Source organism: Onychomys torridus, chromosome 2, assembly GCF_903995425.1.
Source record: "Onychomys torridus chromosome 2, mOncTor1.1, whole genome shotgun sequence".
NCBI lineage: Eukaryota > Metazoa > Chordata > Mammalia > Rodentia > Cricetidae > Onychomys > Onychomys torridus.
Window position 1 is genome coordinate 80,293,575 of NC_050444.1, and position 19,964 is coordinate 80,313,538.

General features: G+C 42.4%; 1 protein-coding gene across 1 annotated transcript; it reads right to left on the reverse strand.

The window, feature by feature from the left end:
* Nucleotides 1-1,880: 1,880 nt before the first annotated feature.
* On the reverse strand, nucleotides 1,881-18,241 carry LOC118577189 (INTS3 and NABP interacting protein). Its single transcript, XM_036177265.1, has 5 exons — nucleotides 18,179-18,241; nucleotides 16,659-16,739; nucleotides 5,349-5,451; nucleotides 4,056-4,146; nucleotides 1,881-2,051 (listed from the first exon to the last, which is right to left on the reverse strand). Exons 2-5 carry the CDS (start codon nucleotides 16,681-16,683, stop codon nucleotides 1,956-1,958), a joined length of 315 nt encoding a protein of 104 aa, XP_036033158.1. The 5' UTR covers nucleotides 16,684-16,739; nucleotides 18,179-18,241; the 3' UTR covers nucleotides 1,881-1,955.
* Between the last annotated feature and the right edge of the window lie 1,723 nt (nucleotides 18,242-19,964).

A 19,964-nucleotide genomic window follows, 5' to 3' on the forward strand; every position in this document is an offset into this window, starting at 1 on the left:
CTAAATTACAACGTCACGGTAGTAAAGGCTTCAATAGTGGGAAACTATGCACACACTTATCTCCCTAGTATCAGCAGACAGATTTAGAACCATGTTAGTATGTTAGGAATCACACAGACACAGCTACTAGGAGCCTCAGGAGAAGCTGGACGGTCTTTTGGCAAGAGAGGAGTAGACACGGCAGACATGAGGACCCCTGCCTACAATGGGGAGCACTTTCTAACTGGATAGTTCTACCCCACTCAGACGCAGAGGTCAGTTCCCGTTCTTAAGAGGCACCGCGTCTTCTAGGACTGCTCACTCCTGCTTCCTTTGAGCAGGGGGATGTTGTGCTTGGTGAAAACACCTACAGGGAACTATTAGGAGCATAATTGTGGCTGACTGTTGACCTGACTAAAAACTGAGGTTTAAACTTCCTACACCAGAGGATGGGGTCGCAGAGGGACTGGGGTACTGGCTCAGGAAAACAACACTGCACAGCTTTTACAGATCCCTAGGTTCAATCCTCAGCATCCTTACAAAGTATCACTTCAATCATGACATTTGTGTGCAAGATGTGTTCCAGAACTGTCTAACCCATGCTTCCACACTTTATTTTATTTATTTTTTATTTTTTTATTTTTGTTTTTTCTAGACAGGGTTTCTCTGTGTAGTTTTGGTGCCTATCCTGGATCTTGCTCTGTAGACCAGGCTGGGCTCAAACTCACAGAAATTTGCCTGACTCTGCCTCCCTGGGATTAAAGGTGTGCGCCACCACCACCACTGGCTCACACTTTATTTTAATCACACTCTAATTCTGTAGGACAAAGGGGAGATAGTGGGAACTATATAGCTAAATAAGCACCATAGTTTCTTGTTAAAGTTGGGCCCTACTGAGTAACTTGCTTAACCCAAGGCTTTTTTATCTAAAGGACTTTAAAAGGCCTTCATTTGCCTAATTTTAAATTTTCAATTAGATAAGATATAAAACCACTCAAACATACCACTTCTGTAGCAAAATGAAGTGAGAATACAAATACATTTAAAGCCAACATATTACTTAGTTGTTTCATAACAGTATTTAGTCACATCATTTATAACAGTATTTATTTGAAAATGATTGAAGTTTGGTTGGTAATTTAGTCTTATTTGTAATTCTTTTAAAATTCAGAGTAGGAGAACTAGTTATCAACTCAGAATATTTCTGGATTGCTTCTGAGCACAGAAACCACAAATATGTAATGTAAGCCTGTTTGTATTTTTTGGGGGTGGGTGGGTTCGAGGCAGGGTTTCTCTGTGTAGTTTTGGTGCCTGTCCTGGATCTCGCTCTGTAGACCAGGCTGACCTCGAACTCACAGAGATCCGCCTGGCTCTGCCTCCTGAGTGCTGGGATTGAAGGCGTGTGCCACTGCTGCCCAGCTTGTTTGCATTTTTTAAAAGCATCCTCATTTCTCTAAAGTTAGGACTATACATGGTTCTTTTGGTTTTGTGTGTGTGCGTGTGCGTGCTGAGGCACAGTCTTCTATCCTCAGACTGGTCTCAAAATCACTACCTAGGCAAGGATGGTTCTAAAGTTCTCATCTTCCCGCCTGTGTTTCCCTAAACCGAGATTACAGGCAGGCGCACAGCTTGTCTGTGTAGTGCTGGGGGCAACCCCAGGGCTTCATGCAGGAGACATTCAGTCCAACTTGTTGAACGGGGTGCAGATTTTATGAAACTAAGCAATTCTGAGTCTGAGAGTGCAGAGTTAAATGGTAATACAAAATGTAGTCCCCGCCAGCCCAACCAACTCGCCAGCGCTGGAGCTTCCAGAGTCCTCAGCATCCCCGCTCCCCTTCTTTCCCACTCACTCACTGATTCCTTTCTTTAAAGAAACGAAAACTAAGTTCTCCAAAATTCTGAAGGTCAGTTTGTACAGAGCTGAGTGAGAGCTCTGCCTCTGGATATAACAAGGTCCCTTTATGCAGACACAGTCTTCATTCTGGGTCCAGGCGAGGTAAGACAGGGAGAATAAGGTTCCCGAAGGCTGAGTCTTGAGTAATGAAGTATCCAGATGAATGTGCGTGAGCGTGCTGAGAAAGAGTACAACAACAGCTAGTGAGAGACATTCTCCTCAACTAAGGCGCTACAAGTCCTTATCTTTCTGAGTTCCTAAGATCCAGGAATAACACAGGTCTAATGCTGCTAATGTTTACACAGACAGACACGGACACAGTTCACATTAACAGGCTGTACCAGGCACTCTTTCAGCAGCCTCTTATCTGTCTCTGTGAGACTCTCTTCCATCAGCACACTCGATCACTTTGTTCTTTGGAATGAAGAAAAGTAGCAGCAAAGGTCACGAGCCCAAAGCCTGGGGAAGGGCAGCATCCGAAGGGATGGAGAACAGTGACCACTGATGACTAAGGTTCAGCAGAGAGGACTTTGGAATGCAACTCATTTAAAACTATCAGGAACTTCTCTCTTATTAAAAAATAAATAAATAAAGAGGACTGCTTTTAGTCATTTAAAGTGAGAGGATCTCTATAATGTCCATTCTAATTCTGGAATTCTTCTTAAAAGCAAAGGCAATTACACTATACTTTTCAAATTTTTATTTTTTTAAGTTTTATCAGTTAGGGTTTTGCTGTGTAACCTAGGCTGGCCTGGAACTCAAGATCCTCCCATTCCACCCTTGAAGAGATGATATTACAGGGGTTTTATATGACTAACCTTCCCGCACCCTACCCCCCAAAAAGGTCTCTGGGAATTGTAAATTATCCAAGAGGAATGTAATACTAAAACTATTACTTTTAAGAATAATGTTGGTCTCTGGCCCCCGTTTTGGGTAACTGTTGCCTTGCTTGCTGACCTTGACCTTAATATCCTCCCAGTGCTAATTCCCTGTGAGATTTCACCCTCCTAAATGCTTAAGGGAAGCTCCTTGTCTGTGTATCCAGCATACTGGGCGTTAACTGCTTAGATGCAAGATTGTGAAACATCAGGAGTAGGGGTGGGAATTTAGCTCAATGGTAGAGCGCTGCGCAAGGCCTGGGGTTCGATCCTCAGCTCAAAAAAAAAAAAGAAGAAGAGGGGGTCAAGAACATGATGGGGAAACCCACAGAGACAGCTGACCGGTGCTAGTTGAAGCTCACTGACTCTGGACTGACAGCTCGGGAACCTGCATGGGACTGAACTAGGCCCGCTGAATGTGGGTGACAGTTGTGTGACTCGATCTGTTTGTGGGGTCCCTGGCAGCAGGGCCAGGACTTATCCCAGGTGCATGAACTGACTTTTTGGAGCCCATTCCCTGTGGTGGGATACCTTGCTCAGCCTTGATACAATGGGGAGGGGCTAGGCTCTCCTTCAACTTGGTATGCCAGACTTTGTTGACTACCATGGGAGGCCTTACCCACTCTGAGGAGTGGATGGGGGTAGAATGGGAGGAAGGTGAGGTGGTGGGAGAAGGGGAGGGAGGGGGAACTGGGGTTGGTATGTAAAATGAAAAAAATTTTTAATAAATAAACATATTTAATTAAAAAAAAAGAATAATGTAGGGTTGGGGATTTAGCTCAGTGGTAGAGTGCTTGCCTAGCAAGCGCAAGGCCCTGGGTTTGATCCTCAGCTCAAAAAAAAAAAAAAAAAAAAAAAAGAATGTTTCTGAGCTGGAATATCACATTCATAAACCTGATAATAAGAGTCTTTAAATATTGTCCATGCAAGCAGTGTAGACTATTAAAAAGATATCCAAATGGTAAACCAGGAAGACAATCAGACAAAGTAATAGTATGACAAATATGAAGATACATATGCTCCTATTAAACTAACCAGGTCAATTTTCTGTATCATTCTGTCTAAATATTTTTGTGAACAAGCAATCTCTTGACAAAGCACAGCAGGGAATCAATCATGACTGCATTAACACATAAAAGATACATGGATTACTACTGTAGTGGTCTTTCAATCCCTCTGGGCATGAGTGATTTTGTGTGGACATGTTTATTGACATTGCTCCATTGAGATACAAAGTAAGCACTGTGTTGCCTTCTAGTACCTGGAACTCTCCAATGAGTAGGCTGTAGGTTCATTTCACTCACCTGCAGAGCTGCTTTCTGCTGGGCTGCAATGTGCTGCTGCTCAGCATGATCCCGAAAGTCCTTATTAAGAGAGGGTCTGGAGAGGGAGATGCTAAAATGGAAATCTTGGTTACTTGGTTATCAAACACAGAGATATCCTTATCTTAAAAAAACAAAAACAAAAACTATACAAGGGGATTTATTAGATTGGCACCTTTTTATTATGGTCAATTACATTTTAAAATTGAGGTATAGCGGACACATAAGAATTGTACATATTTATGGTTATAGTGTTTTGATATTTGTATACATTAAAGATTAAGTCAAGCCAAATAACCTATCCATCAGGTCATATGCCAATATTTTTATTATTATTACTATACAAGATCTCTCAGTAATTCAGGTAAACATCATTATTTACTAACCACCGTGCTGTATAAGAAATCTGAAGAGATCATGTGGTGTTTCTGTTTTCTATGTGTAGCGCTAGAAATCATACCCAAGGCCTCAAGCACACTAAACCACAGAGTTAATCCCTAAACCTTTCTGGACTTATGTTGAATCACATAGTGTTCATTAAGTATTCCTTTAAAACCTGTTTTAATTTGTTTGTTTTGTGTCAGACATGTGGAGATCAGTTCTCTATACCATGTATGTCCTAGGAATAGAACTCAGGCTGCTGCTGCTGCTGCTGCTTTTTTTTTGGGGGGGGGGGGCAAAGGGGAGGAGGGAGCTTGAGACAGGGTTTTACTTTGTAGCTCTCTCTGGCTGTCCTGGATCTCACAAGTAGACCAGGCTGGCTTTAAACTCCCAGAGAATCACCTGCCTCTGCCTCCCAAGTGCTGGGATTAAAGGTGCACATACTGGATATTAACGTTTTTAAAAACTGTTAACAAACAGCATGATGTTTATCAACAGTAAAACCATACTTCACTGTCTGTATCATAATTAAACTTATGATAACCATGTTCTACACTGGTTGAACAACTGTGAATTAAAAAAAAAAAGCCAAGCTGACAGTGGCTTACTCATGAGATTCTAAAGCAGCTACGAGACAGCTGGTTCTGTGCTCAGCACTAGGGTACGCAGAGATGCAGAACAAATCCCAGACAGCAGCAGCTATGATGAAACGTGATGATGATGATGCACATGACGTAACGGGAAGGGCAGACCATGAACACGATTGGGATTCTGGTCAGGAGACGCTTAAAGTACAGACCTAATTCTAACATTAATGAGACCTCCAGAGTGCTAGGCAGTGCTTTTCTCTTTAAAAGTATGATTAATAATAGCACCTCCAAGAACGGTCAATACCTAGCTCCAGGGTGACTTGCTGAAGACTGGTTCTGCATAAGTAATTTTCTTTTTTCTTTGTCCAGTTCAGCCAAAATCGCAACTCTATTTTTATTTTGAAAACCTAAAGAAAAAGAAGGGGGAGGATAAGAAACATTTTAGACCAAGGCCATGTAGACGCCAGAAAGCAAAATTCCTATCTCTAGCACAGCCATGAACTTACTAGTAAGCTCTTTCTCCCCACTGGCCATTTCCCAGCAACTTTAAGAGCATAATACATTACCAAATGTGGTGGCAAACATATAATCGAGCACTTGAGAGGTGGAGTTCAAGGCCTGCCTGGCCTACATGAGACCTTATCTCATTAAAACAAAACAAAAACTCCAATGGGATGGGGAGTTTAGCGCAGTTGGTAGAGTGTTTGCTGAATATGCAAAACCCTTGGATTCAACCTCCAATATAGCATAAACTAGATGTGGTGGTGCATAACTACACCTGTGAGGTAGCGGAAGAGAGATCAAGAGTTCAAGGTCATCTTTGGCTATGCCACGCGTTCTAGGGTAGCCTGGGCTACGTGACACCCCTACTTAAAACAAACAAAACCAGGCTCAGCAATGGTAGCATACACCTTTAATTCCAACACTCTAAGTAAGCAGAAGCAGGTGGATTTTTGTTGAGTTCTAGGCCAACTAGGGCTACCTAGTTCGACCCTAAAAAAAAGTGTGTGTGTGTGTGTGTGTGTGTGTGTGTGTGTGTGTGTGTGTGTTTGTGTGTGCACACTGAGATGGCTCAATAGTTAAGAGTACTGGTTGTTCTTCCAGAGGACCTGGGTTCAATTCCCAGCACCCACAGGCAGCTCACAACTGTTAATCCAGTTCCAGGGGATCTGATACCATCTTTGGAACTCTGTAGGCACCAGGCACAAACATGGCACCCAGACATACATGTAAACAAAACAACCACACACAATATTAAAAAAAAATAAAAATAAAAAACAAAAAAACCCAATGAGTATAAGAAATGGATACAAAATAAAAGGACATTTAAGATGTATTTATTAGTTTCTGCTGTAGCAGAACCCATCCCTTGTACATCCTAGGCAAGCACTCTTCCACTAACCACAATTCCAACACCAAGACTCTGGTCTGAATAATTCTACTCACCAAGGTATGAGTTACAGCATTTGTTCTGGACTAAATTTGGGGCCCCAAAATACTACAGTCAAATCTACAGGTGTGCATATTCTTACATGAAGAAAAAAGTATTATGCATGCTGGAGAGATGGCTTAGCAGTTAAGAGCACTGACTGCTCTTCAAGAGATCCTGAGTTCAATACCCAGCACCCACAAGTGGTTCACAACCATCTATAGTGGGATCTGATGCCCTCTTCTGGCATAAAGGTGTACATGCGGATAGAACATTCATATACATAAAATAAATAAATAAATCATTTTAAAAAACCCACCAAAACAAATACTGTGCATACTCTGATCAAATTCATTTAAAAATGATACATTTTTTTTGAAGGAAAACCAAAGAATTACAAATGACCAGACCAGAAAGCAAGTCTAAGAAATAGCACAACATCAGATATATAGACACCTTCTTTTATCAAATACTTATTTAATATTTGACTTAATTCCAAGCTTCAAACTTAGATAAGATCTCAGCACATGTTGCAAAGTCCTGCAGCAGGTAGTGTGCAGCTAAGCTTTAAAAATCCAAATTAGGGCTGGAGAGATGGCTCAGAGGTTAAGAGCACTGACTGCTCTTCCAAAGGTCCTGAGTTCAATTCCCAGCAACCACATGGTGGCACACAACCATCTGTAATGAGATCTGGTGCCCTCTTCTGGTCTGCAGGAACACATGCAGACAGAACACTGTATACATAATTAATAAATAAATAAATCTTTTTTTAAAATCCAAATTAAAGTCAGATGGTGGTGGCAAACACCTTTAAACCCAGGACTTGGGAGACAGGAGCAGGTGAATCTCCAAGTTTGAGGCCAGGCTGGTCTACAAAGTGAGTTCCAGGACAGCCAGGAATACACAGTAAAACCCTGTCTCAAAAAACCAACAACAAACAATCAAACAAATCCAAATTAAAATGGCAACATGTGAACAATAAAGGACTCCACGTTCTCAGATCTCTAGCCTCGGCAAATCTAACTCAGAGATTCTCACACAGCAGCAACAAGCCAGAACCAAAGAGTATTCTCCCCTAGCTGGCCACTTTCAAGCTCTTTATACTCCTGAGCAGACTGTATGATCACAGGGAGTCTGCATTTCCGATCCCCAGCTAGTGAGGAGAGAGACAGAGAGTCGGGGGTCAGGAGTGTAAAAGGACTGGGAAACAGAAGAATATAGAATAGGAGGAGCAGGAGACAATTACAGCTCTGGAGACTAGAAGGAAAAGTTTGGAATGAGGGCACTTTCAATAAGGGTAGACCTGAGCATGCCTAAATACCCATCTGTGGGATTCTGAGAATTTACACTGATTTACAGAGAAGAACTGGTAGGTGGAAATGTCTCCAAGAGGGAGAGACTGGTTGAGATGGCACAGCATGTATACGGTATTCACAGATACTGGCCTAACCAGACACAGCTGAAACTTGCAGTTCTCAATTTACCAGGCACCAGCAACCTGGCTATAGGCAGGAGTTTGGGAACTACCATATCCATTTTAGTAATTTATCCTCTCCCATTTTCCATCTCTGCACCTGTTACACCACAAATTCTAGTAACAGCAGACTCCTTTTCAATAACTAACAGTGACAGTACATTCTGGCATTTCTTTCTTTCTTTCTTTTTTTAAATTTTATTTTTTTGAGCTGAGGATCGAACCCAGGGCCTTGCGCTTGCCTACTACCACTGAGCTAAATCCCCAAGCCACATTCTGGCATTTCTAAAAAGATGGTTTTATGAACTTTCCAGGGAATTTTTCATACTAAGTCTAGAGCCCATTTCCTGCTGACATGCTCCTGAGGAAAACAGGCCATCAACATCAACTGTCAGGTTGCTGAAATGCCCCTTCCTCTTTCCTAGGTAGTGACAGTGGGTCAGGCAGGCCCAGAGTGAAATGTCCAGGGAAGGTGAAGGTATCCCATGTACAGTGGAACAGAACAGGCTCGTAATGTACGTATCAGGAACCCACTGTTCTCCAATGTCATTCACTGCTTGGTCGGACGAGAGCAAAGCAAGCTAATGATGTCACTGATTATGTGGTTGAATTTATAAAGCCTCTCTCCCACAGTAAAGATGCACCACATGGACATGATAACCCACTCTTGGTGGCTACTCGAACTTGGGGGGTGAAAGCAGCAGGATCAGGCATTCAAGACTACCTTCAGCTGTACAGCAAGGTTTTAAGACTAGCCTGGGCTACCATCAGACCCTGTTACAAAAAAATAGAGGGCACAGCAGATCTGGGATATCTTACTGTAAGAAGGTAAGAAATCTTTAAAAAGAAAAAAAGTCCAAGGTTGCCCTTGGACAAAGCAGCCAGTTGAGGCGAACCAGGCTGTCGATTTGAATATTAAAAAGAGAACCGTTAACCAGGTGTGAAGCTCGGACCATACTCTTAGCCCCAGGGCTAAACAGGAAGACTGCTGGGAACTCCAGGCCAACCTGGGCTACTGGTAATGAATGAATTCTAAGCCAGCACAAGCTAAAAAGAAACAGAAACAGGGAGAGGGAGAGAGACAAGAAGAAGTGATACCAGAGTTACAGCTGGAGTCAGTGACTGCAGGGCAACTATTAGGTTTTTGAAATTCCCAGGTACTTTATTGTGGAGGGCTACACTATATGACAACTAACGTTTTAAAATGAGCTCACAGCCAGCATGGAAATGCCTCCTAGAAAATTTTTGAAAGATTTTTCGCTTTGCTTTTGAAACCATTACTAAGCAACTTAATTTATAATTGGCTATAATTGCTTCATAATCATACATAATGTCCCAGAATCCTTACAAATTAAAACTCTCAACTTTACACATGATGTTCAAATTCAATGAAAACATAAAGACTACTACAGTTGAAACCTTAAGTGAAGCACAGTGATACACTGTAATCCTGGGACTTGAAAAGCAGAGCCCAGGAAGAAAGTCAGTGTATGTTCTCATCTTCTGAGCTGGCCTTACCATTCTGAAATGCACCCTTCCTTTTTAAAGTTTTATATCTAAACTGGGTGTGGTAGCAACACCTTTAATTCCAGAACTCAGGGAGGCAGACAGATCGGAGTTCTGAGGCAAGCCTGGTTACATATACATAGTGATTCTCAGGCCAGCTAAGTCTACACAGTGAGACTGTCTCAAAAACAAAATCAAACAAACAAAATGACCTAATGGAGTCTGAGTTTTGAGCAAAGTATTTACACTATGAAAGTATAGAAAAGCCAACAAATACTATTTAAGTACTAATAATTTCCTACTTCAAACTTGCAACTTAAGGCAAACTAGTTAGTCTGGTCATATCAGGTAAGAAACGATTTTTCTCCTTTTCTCTCACCATTAGAATTCTTACTAGCTCAAAGGTTAAACTAAACAAAAGGGTATACTCACTAGTGAGATTTTCTTTAATACCTATGGTCTCATGCTATAACTTATGTGTCTGTTCACTCTTAGCACATGGATTATTTACTGTATTATCTCATATACAGTAGGAACTATAATATCCTCATGTCTGTCAAATACCATTTTCTTAGAATGAAACAGTCACTAAAATACTTTCATTTTTCAAATGATAAGTCTTAGTTTGAATGTAATTGCCCCTCAAATGTCATAGGGAGTGGCACTATTAGGAGGTGTAACTTTGTTAGAGTAGGTCTGGCCTTGTTGGAGGAAGTGGGGGTGGGCTTTGAGGTCTCATACATGCTCAAGCCATGCTCAGTATCCCAGTTCACTTCCTGTTGCCTGCAAGATGTAGAACTCTCAGTTCCTTCTCCAGCACCATGTCTGCCTGCATACTGTCATGCTTCTCTCCTTGATGATAATGGAAAATGGATAAACCTCTGAAACTGTAAGCAATCCAATTAAATGTTTTACTTTCAAGAGCTGCTGTGGTCATGGTGTCTCTTCACAGCAAAGAAACCCTAACTTAGACAGAAGTTGGTACCAGAAGTGGGGTATTGCTGTGATAGGTCTGACTATACTTTTGTTTGAAGGGATATGGACCTTGGGATTGTGGATTAGAGAAGCAACTGAATGCTTTAAGTGCTGCTAAATGGGCCATCCTAGTAGGAACATGGAAGACAGTGGTGCTGAGTGTGATTTGAACTGTACGGGAGCTGACTCAGGAGGGTTCAGAATAGAATATCAGTATGTGGCCTAGAGATCTTTCTTGTGATATTTTGGTAAAGAATGTGGTTGCTTTTTGCCCTTGTTTGAAAAGTATGGCTGAAGCTAAAGTAAAGATATTTGAATTAATTTTGTTGGCAGAGGAAATTTCAAAACAGCCTCATATAGGCTATGTCGTGTGATTACATATCCCTTCAAACAAAAGCATGGTCAGACCTATCACATCAATACCCCACTTCTGGTACCAACTTCTATCTTAGTTAGGGTTTCTTTGCTGTGAAGAGATATCATGACCACAGCAGCTCTTGTAAAGTAAAACATTTAATTGGACTGCTTATAGTTTCAGAGGTTTATCCATTTTCCATTATCATCAAGGTGAGAAGCATGAAGGCAGACATGGTGCTGGAGAAGGAGCTTAGAGTTCTACATCTTGCTTATACAGATTTATAATGAAAGGGAGCAAGCTGAACAAGGAAAAACACAAAATATATAATTGAGAATAAAAAGAGCACCAGGAAGTGGAATGGAACAAAGTCCTATCTTCAAAGAGATAAACAGATTAAGAAATGGAATAAAGGGAGTGGTGCCCTCAGGGAAAGATCCCACTCAACTAAATTCCAACTTGTGAAAAGGAATTAAAAGCTTAGAGTTGGGTGTGGTGATGCAGGCCTTTAATCCCAGCACTTGGAAGACAGAGAGGCTGGTGAATTCCTGAGTTTGAGGCTAGCCTGGTCTACAGAGGAAGTTCCAGAACAGCCAAGCTTAGGCAGTGAAGGAAAGTGAAGATGTAATTGAAAGATCTCTGAATTCAAGGCCAGCCTGGTCTACAGAGCAGTTTCAGGACAGCCAAGCTTAGGTAATAAAGGTAACCATGGGAAACAGAAAGCTGGTGAAGATATAATTGAATAAGGGGACCATGTTCCAGCCCCAGCGAGCAGCAAAACTTGGCAGCTTTGGCTATGTGGTTCTGGCTTTAGAGTCAAGGAGCAACTAAGGAAGGCTGCTGCTGAGTCTGGAGTCTGAATTCCAGGGTCCAGAATAAATGGAGGCCTAGAGAGGCCATTGTGTGAAGCTGTGAAGGTGAAGCTTGGATTGCCTTGCAGACCCCAAGATGCTGGAGATGCCAGAGCCATGGGATCCCTGTAGAGGAAAGCTGCTATAGGAAGTGGAATGAGCCCAAGAGAGAGAAGTATGTTACAGTCAACAGAGCTGAAAGAAGTTGGAGATCTGAAGAGCATTTTGACATCCTACATGGAGATGCAGAGTTGGAATTTGCCCAGCTGGTTTTTCATCTTGCTTTTGTCCAGTATTTCCTTACTATGCTGCTTTCTCTATATTTTGGAATGGTAATGTATATCCTGCGCCATTATATGCTGGAAGTGTGCAGTCTGTTTTTTATTTGATTTTATAGGTGATTATAGTTAAGAAATTACATGAATCTCAGAAGAAACTCTGAACTCTGAAACACTGTTGAGACTGTGATAGACTCTGGGGACTTTTAAAGTTGGACTAAATACATTTTGCATTATATTCTAAGCTTATAGGGGCCAGGGAGTGGAATGTAGTAGTTTGAATGTAATTGGCCTCCACAAGCTCATGGGGAGTAGCACTAGTAAGAGGTGTGGCTGTGTTAAAGTAGGCATGGCCTTGTTGGAAGAAGTGTCACTGTAGGGGTGGGCTTTGAGGTCCTGTATATGCTCAAGCCATGCCCAGTGTCCCAGTTCACTTCCTGTTGCCTGCAAGATGTAGAACTCTCAGCTCAGCACCAAGTCTGCCTGCGTGCTAACATGCTTATCATAATGATGATAATGAACTACACCTCTGAAACTGCCCAGCTGCATCTACACTCTTTAAAAGTTATATGAGAATTTTCACAAATCCTTCAAACACATCAGTGATGCTTGAGAGACAGCACACCTTAAAAATAAGCCTGAGCTGGGCGGCGGCAGCGGTTTCTATAGTTGAATTACAACGGTGATTTGTCATATCATTAGTCACAGTTAAAGTCTATGTGGAAATTGGGGCTGGAGAGATGGCTCAGAGGTTAAGAGCACTGACTGCTCTTCCAGAGGTCCTGAGTTCAATTCCCAGCAACCACATGGTGGCTCACAACCATCTGGAACGAGATCTAGTGCCCTCTTCTGACCTGTAGTCATACATGCTGTATACAAAATAAACAAATCTTTTTTTAAAAAAAGTCTATGTGGAAATTAATGGCAGGTGGATCTCTGTGAGGACAAAGCTATGCAGAGAAATCTTGTCTCGAAACAACAACAAAACCCAAAGCAAAAAACCCAGCCTGAAGGATGCACTTGCTCCCTCTGCTAAAACTCAGAATTAAGTAGGGTCAAACAGGATGCTATGCCAGTCTATTCCTACACAGGACCCTAAGATCAGGAGAGAGCACCCAGAGTGACTCCAAGTCAACAGTACCCACTGATCTCCAGGTTACCACTCCATGAAACTATGCAATCAGAGTTTCCATTCCTTCCATGTGTATTACACAGGCTCTCTCTGAAATCAAGTTGGACTGATCTGGCTGCCACATTTATCAATAAGAAAGAACTAAGACATTCAAGGTACAGAAATAGGGAGGCAGGCTAGATGCTTCAATAGGGAAAGGTGCTTGTCACACAGGCCTGGCAATCCGGGCTTAATACTGGGGCCCACAGAAAGGTGGAAGGAGAGAACAGATCCTATGAAGTTGTCTTCTGACCTCCACATGTACACCAGGGCACACACTCCTATACATACAAATGCACGCCATGTATACAACCTAAAATTAAAAAAGATACGGAAAGGTACCTTAGCCAAATTTTAGTTTGCTGGTCTGGTTCTACATTCAAATTTCTCCAAAAACATGTAAAATTCTTAAGATGTTAAAACTAATCAACTCATAAATCAAATGATTATTGAGAACCTACCAAATGTTCCACATTACACTGGATAAAGAAAAGTAGGACTTCAGATTGCCGAAAGCTTAACAAACTGAGAAATTCTGATTACTACTATACTATGGAAACTGCTCAGTAGATCTGAAAGAGCGCTAGGTGTGTATCCTGCCACACCCCAGCTTTTTTGGTGTTTCTTAAAACACCAGGAAGGGCCAGCTGATGTGAGGTGCTCGCTGACAAGCCTGACTACATAAGGTGGAAGGAGAGAAACAATTCCTTTCACACACATGCATAACGGTATTATGTGTATAGGTGTTGTGCTGCACACATAGCTGTGTGCCGCATGTGTGCCTAGTGTCTAAGGAAGCCAGCCACACAAGGGCATCAAATTCCCTGAAATTGGAATTACAGATGGTTATGAGCTGCCGCACTGGCGCTGGGAATCGAACCCAGGTCTTTCTGGTCCTTGTTTCGGAAGTTTTTGTGCATGGATGCCTGGATCCATTGCTTTGGGCTTGAGGTGAGACCTAATTTCATGATGGCAGCTGGAGAGCAGCTAGAACAGGGCCAAGACATTCAAAGCACCCTCATAGCCCACTTCCCCCATGACACCCATCCTTGTCCTTTCAGAGTTCTGCCACCTCCTAGCAGGCTTTTTAACCCTGAGTCCCTCAAGAGATTAAGCCATTGATTAGGTTGGCTCCTTTATGATTTAACTGCCTCTTACACCCCTCACAAATCCACCCAGTGTGCTTAACTCATCTCCTGGGCTTTCAACCCAAGCCAGCCAATGGACAAGAATACACTGAATGTCTGACCCCTGCATAAGAAACACTAATGAATTACAATGCGTATACTGAGTCTTTTTCTTATTTTTATAAATCATGTTTCTTTCAGTTACCATTTTAGAATAAGCAAGACAATCAGCCTCCATCCAATTTCTATACACATAAACAGTGCAAAAGTAATTTATTATAGATAGTAAAATACAATAAAAGACTAAAATTTTTACTAAGGTGCTGCAGAGGTAGCTCAGCAATTAAGAGCACTGGCTGCTCTCTTAGAAGATGTGGGTCTGATTTCCAGCACCCACATGGTGGTTCACAACCTGTAAGTTCAGTCTCGGGAGCTGACATCCTATTCTTGCCTCCAAGGACACTACATGCATGTGGTGCACACAGACATACATGCAGGCAAAACACTCAAACACATAAAATAAGAGTACCAGGCCAGCCAGGTCTACACAGTGAGACCCTGTCTCAAAATGATTAAATAAGCGTCATTACATTTTAAAATCTTTACTGAGACTCTTCAAGTCTATGAACATGATACAGACTCCCTCTGCTGGTGTCCAATAGCAGCAGCTCCGCGACACTAAAAGAACTCCTATAGGAGTAATCAAAGTCAAGTGGCTGATTCAACTAATTACTCGTTAGATTTTGGATGCTTCATAGATCTGGCTACAGGCCAACCAAAAGCCATACCAACCATAGTTGTTTCTACAACAATTGCAAAGAGAAAAGTTACCAGCAAATTTTGTTATCATAAAAGGATCATTTAAAATATGTTTTCATTGTGACTACATTGTGTGGTTTTTACATTTTTCCTTTCCTAAATGGACTGCTCTTAGTTCTTATTTTGGCTGTTTTGGCAGAGGGTGGGGAGTACCGAGGATCTTATACAAACTACTTTAATCTGAACCTTTCTAACTTAACTTTGAAAAGAAGTTAAAGATAAATATGTTTACCTGTGATGATGGGTCAAACACACCTAAAAGTCAAACAGTTCAGACCTGATATGGAAAGAGGCCCATTTCAAGCTTTATGCATAAAAATACTTAAAAATAATTCCAGTACTCGGGAGTCATAGGCAGGCGATCCCTGTGAGTTCAAGGCCAGCTTGATCTACAGAGCTACAGAGCAAGTTCCAGGACAGTTATGGATGTTACACACAGAAACTGTCTCAAACAACAACAACAACAACAACAACAAAAACTCTCAAAAAATACTTATAAAGTGATAGTTAATACCTTCTAAAGATTAAATTTTTATGAGCCAAGTGTGGTGGCACATGCTTTTAATCCCAACACTAGGGAAGCAAGCAGATCTCTATGTTGGAGGCCAGCCTGCTCTTTATAGTAAGTTCCAGACTGCCAAGACTACATAGCAAGAAACTTGCCTCAAAAATAAACAAACAAATAAGTAGATAAGTAAGTAAATGAATAAATTTTATTTTTAAGATGAAGCTGGCACATACTTGTAATCCGAGCAACTGGGAGGCTGAAGCAGGAAGGTCACTGCTCGGTGCACAGCCCTCAAAAAGCTAAAGACCTGAATAAATTTTTACTTCAACAGAATATCTACAAATAAAAGTTCCTAACAGCAACAGGTGCCTAACTTGACTTGATGAAAGAGTGACAGGTGAAATGACTGAGGTTTTGACAGCAGTGAAGATGAAGGCACAGTTATTATCTGATGACAGTTTTCAAATAGTGCTGATTTCAAATCAAAGAGCAAGAAAACAGATGCCAGAGATAAAGTGTGGGATGCAGGCTGGGGAAATGATTCAGTCGTTAAGCGCTTGCTCCATGAGGACCAGGGCTCAGATCCCTATAACCCACAGACAGGTTGAGTGGGTATAACGGCCCACCTGTAACTCCAGCCTCGGAGGTCGTGAGAGGATCCCTAGAGCAAGCTGGCTAGCAAGAGAAAGCCATATCAGCAAGCTCTGGATTTGACTGAGAGACCCTGCCTCAGTGAATTAGGTGAAGAGTGATGAAGGATGATTCTCCATGTCAACCTCCAGTCTCCACATGCATGCATGCCCACCCCCACACACATGCACCCATACATGCAAACATGCATATATACTGATGCACACCATACAAAAATAAATGGAAAAAAGAAAAAAAAATTTTTACGATGTGAATCACTAATCTTAACAGGTTAAAATACACAATTAGTAGTATTAAAAATGTGTAACTAATATGGTGTTAAACTGGTTTTAAATTGGGGGTTTCCACTTTGCTATTCATTCTTTAATTCTGGATGCAGTAACTGCTCTATACTAATTTTCTCTACTTCAAATACATTTATTGGATGAGGGAAAGTTTCTAGTAATAACAGAAATCCCAGCATGCATTACCTTGTCCTGAAGGATTTGCTGCCATCTTCCTATTCTGTTTCAATTATATTCAGTGGCCACTGATCAGCACTTTACAATCATCTGTAAAAAAATTTATGTGCACACATAAAATGCACTGGCCTTAAATTACAGTCTCAAATTTGTGAAGAACAGCTGGGCTGAGCTCAGTTTCTTAGTCTCCAGAAAGATACCCATAAAATGCACAGACTTAAATCAGAAATTTAACTCTGCAAACTCCTCATGCACCTTATTAAATGAGCATTTTTAGTCTTGAAGCTGTTTATACCAACATTTAGCATTACTTCAATTTACATCATTAAGATGTATTTACCACATTTATCAACCTTCTGAAAGTATCCATATGATCAGTGCTAGGAAGAAAAATAAAATTCTACAAAAATCACTCTCTATTCATTTAAAAACATATCCCAGCATTTGTCATGCTGGTAAAAGAAAAAAAGGAACCTGACAAGTACCTATTCTGCATCATATGCACTGTGTAAGATGTTTCCAAAAATGTTTTTAACGAGCATCTTTATATACGTGATCAACCGTCACAAAACTAGTAAGCAAACTTTGACTCCTGGTTTTGTGTGGTGTGGTGTGGTGTGGTGTGGTGTGGTGTGGTGTGTGTGTGTGTGTGTGTGTGTGTGTGTTGTACGCCCAGTGAACAGGCCAGAAGAAGGAATTGGATGCCTTGCTCTATCACTCTCCACCTTGTTCCCTTGAAACAGGGTCTCTCAGTGAGCCTGGAGCTAGGCTGGCAGCCAGCACTCCTCACTGATCCTCCAGTCTATGCCTTCCCTCAGCTCTGGGGTCCAGGCGAGACAACCACACCAGCTTCCAACCACACCAGCTTCGGAGATGGATGCTGGGGATTCCAGCACAGATCCTAATGCTTGGGCACCAAGTGATCTTACCAGTTGGGCCACCTCCCCAGCCCCAAGCCTGCTGATTTCTAAGTTTAGAAATTAAGTTTTGTATTAGGTCGTACCGAAATCACAAGATAAGCTTGGCCCTTGTGTTTCATTCAGTAATCACACTGGGGGTGGGGGAGGGGCGGGGGGGACCAATTTAACAAGTGCGCTCTTTAAAAACGTGACGGCACAATAGCGGTAATCCCAGCATTCGGGAGGACGAGGCAGAAGAGCCGAGAGTACCAGACCAACCCGGGCTACACGGCCAGACCCTGTCTCAAAAACAAGGCGCGAACAGGGTTGCGGAAGTAGAGAGTTAACTGTTGAGCAAAAGACAAGGGCTCGAAGCAGATGCCGGGTGTGAATGAATCGCGTCTCCCACGGCTGGAGCACAGTGTGAGCGAAGCCAGGCTAACAGTGAAGGAAATCGGGGCCACCTTGAGAAAGGGACAGGGAGTCCCAGGATTCCCTTGCCCGCAGGCGAGGTGGGCGAAACCAAACGGGAAGTGAGAAACCTTCGCCCGCTAGTCCGCACGAGGCCGCTGTCCCACGGCCGGCGCTCGGGACACACTTCTCCTGGCGTCACCAGTCCGTTGGACTTACCCGGATGCGAGGAGTCCCGAGAAACCTCGCTGTCGGGTCCCGGTAGTGCAGGAGGGGCGCGCCCACGCAGAACCCAGCAAGAGCACAACGGTGCTCCGCACTACAACCTTCCCGCCGGCACCAACTTCCGCCTCCTGACTGACAGAGCCCGAGAAAGCGGAAGTCCCGCCTATAAGCCTGAACGTAACGGACGCTACTCCAGGCGATTCGTAGTCTGCGGCTTCTTCGGCAGGAAAGGGTTTGCCTTCTGAAGAATGACAGTCGAGGAGGCTCATGGGAGATGCAGGCCGTACTACGGGGGGCGGAGCCCAACGCTGAGAAGCCGGGTGGGAGCCGGGTCCCTAGCACCTAAATTGGCTTTTTAGTCCGCCGGGTTTGCAGGAGGCTAGCTGTTCGCCTGTCAAGATTTAAATCTAGTGCTAATCCACTTCAGCAGAGCCCCAGAAGAAAGTTGAGCTTACTTTAAATTTTTAACAACCATCCCAGAAATATTTTTGTTGTTTACGGTCTGCATAATTATACATAAGAAAAGCACTAAACTGGTACAAGTTTTTACTACTGTGCAAAACCTGCATTTTAAAAGTGAGTGTGGACTGGGTGTTGTGGCACACGCCTTTAATCACAGCACTCTAGAAGGAAGAGACGGAGGTGGCCAGCCTGGTCTACACTGCGAGCTCCAGGACAGTCAGGAGTACACAGTGAGACTGTCTTAAAAGCAAACAAAAGTGAGTGTCACACCAGGATGCTACTGGGGAATCACCTGATGCTGCGTTGCATCATATTAAATCTAGATGGTTATAATAAGTAAATGTTCGCCGACCTTTTAATCCCAGCACTCGGGAGGGAGAGTCAGGCGGATCTTTGTGAGATTGAGGCCAGCCTGGTCTATAGAGTGAGTTCCAGGACAGCCAGGGCTACACCGAGAAACAGTCTCAAAAAACAAAAACAAAAAACAAAAACAAAAAAAAAAAACAACTGAACAAACAAAAGCAAACGTTCTTTAACGTGTGTCACTTGTTCTGTGGTTAATCACTTTCCACAACTTGAACTTGTGCTCTTCATAATGTTTTTGATGCTGGGGATGTAGCTAAGTTGGTAGAGTATTTGCCCTGAATTTGATACCTAGCACCAAATACAACTGGGCATGGTAGAGCATACATCCTTAACCAAGCACTGGGGAATTTAGTGGGAGGAGGATCTTCTGTACAAGGTTGTTCTTTGCTACATACCAAGTTTAAAGCCAGTCTTGACTATATAAAACCCTGTTTTTCTTTCTTCCTTTCTTTTCTTTTTTGTTTTTTGTTTATTTGTTTGTTTGTTTGTTGAGACAGGATTTCTCTATGTAGTTTTGGTGTCTGTCCTGGATCTTGCTTTGTAGAACAGGTTGGTCTTGAACTCACAGAGATCCACCTGTCTCTGCCTCCTGAGTGCTGGGATTAAAGGCATGCGCCACCACCACCACCCTAAAGCCTTATTTCTAAAATAATAATTGATGTTTGCTAATGTTTGTGATGCACAATTTTGTTGTACAGAGTCCATGACTGAAACAGTAAGTTCAGTACCAAGGATTTATTTAGTTCTCAGTAAGAAATTATTGAGTGTTTTCACATGCTAGGTACTGGCTATCCTCAGCTGATGTTTGTGAGTGATTTGTGTATGGGATTCAGTGATGTTACTACATTGTGTCCAGCAAAGAACTGAGCTAAATCCCAAAACTCTGCGGAGTGCTAAGGCTCAGATTCTTAACTTTGGCATACTGTCTTTGCTCTAGAGGAAGGAATTCCTC

Coding starts and splice junctions, on each gene's coding strand:
- LOC118577189 (XM_036177265.1), bottom strand. CDS start 16,683: ATGGCAGCAAATCCTTCAGGACAAG. Junction 5,452..16,658: donor AGCAAATCCTTCAGGACAAG/GTAATGCATGCT, acceptor CTTTTTCTTTAG/GTTTTCAAAATAAAAATAGA. Junction 4,147..5,348: donor GCAAGTCACCCTGGAGCTAG/GTATTGACCGTT, acceptor TTTCCATTTTAG/CATCTCCCTCTCCAGACCCT.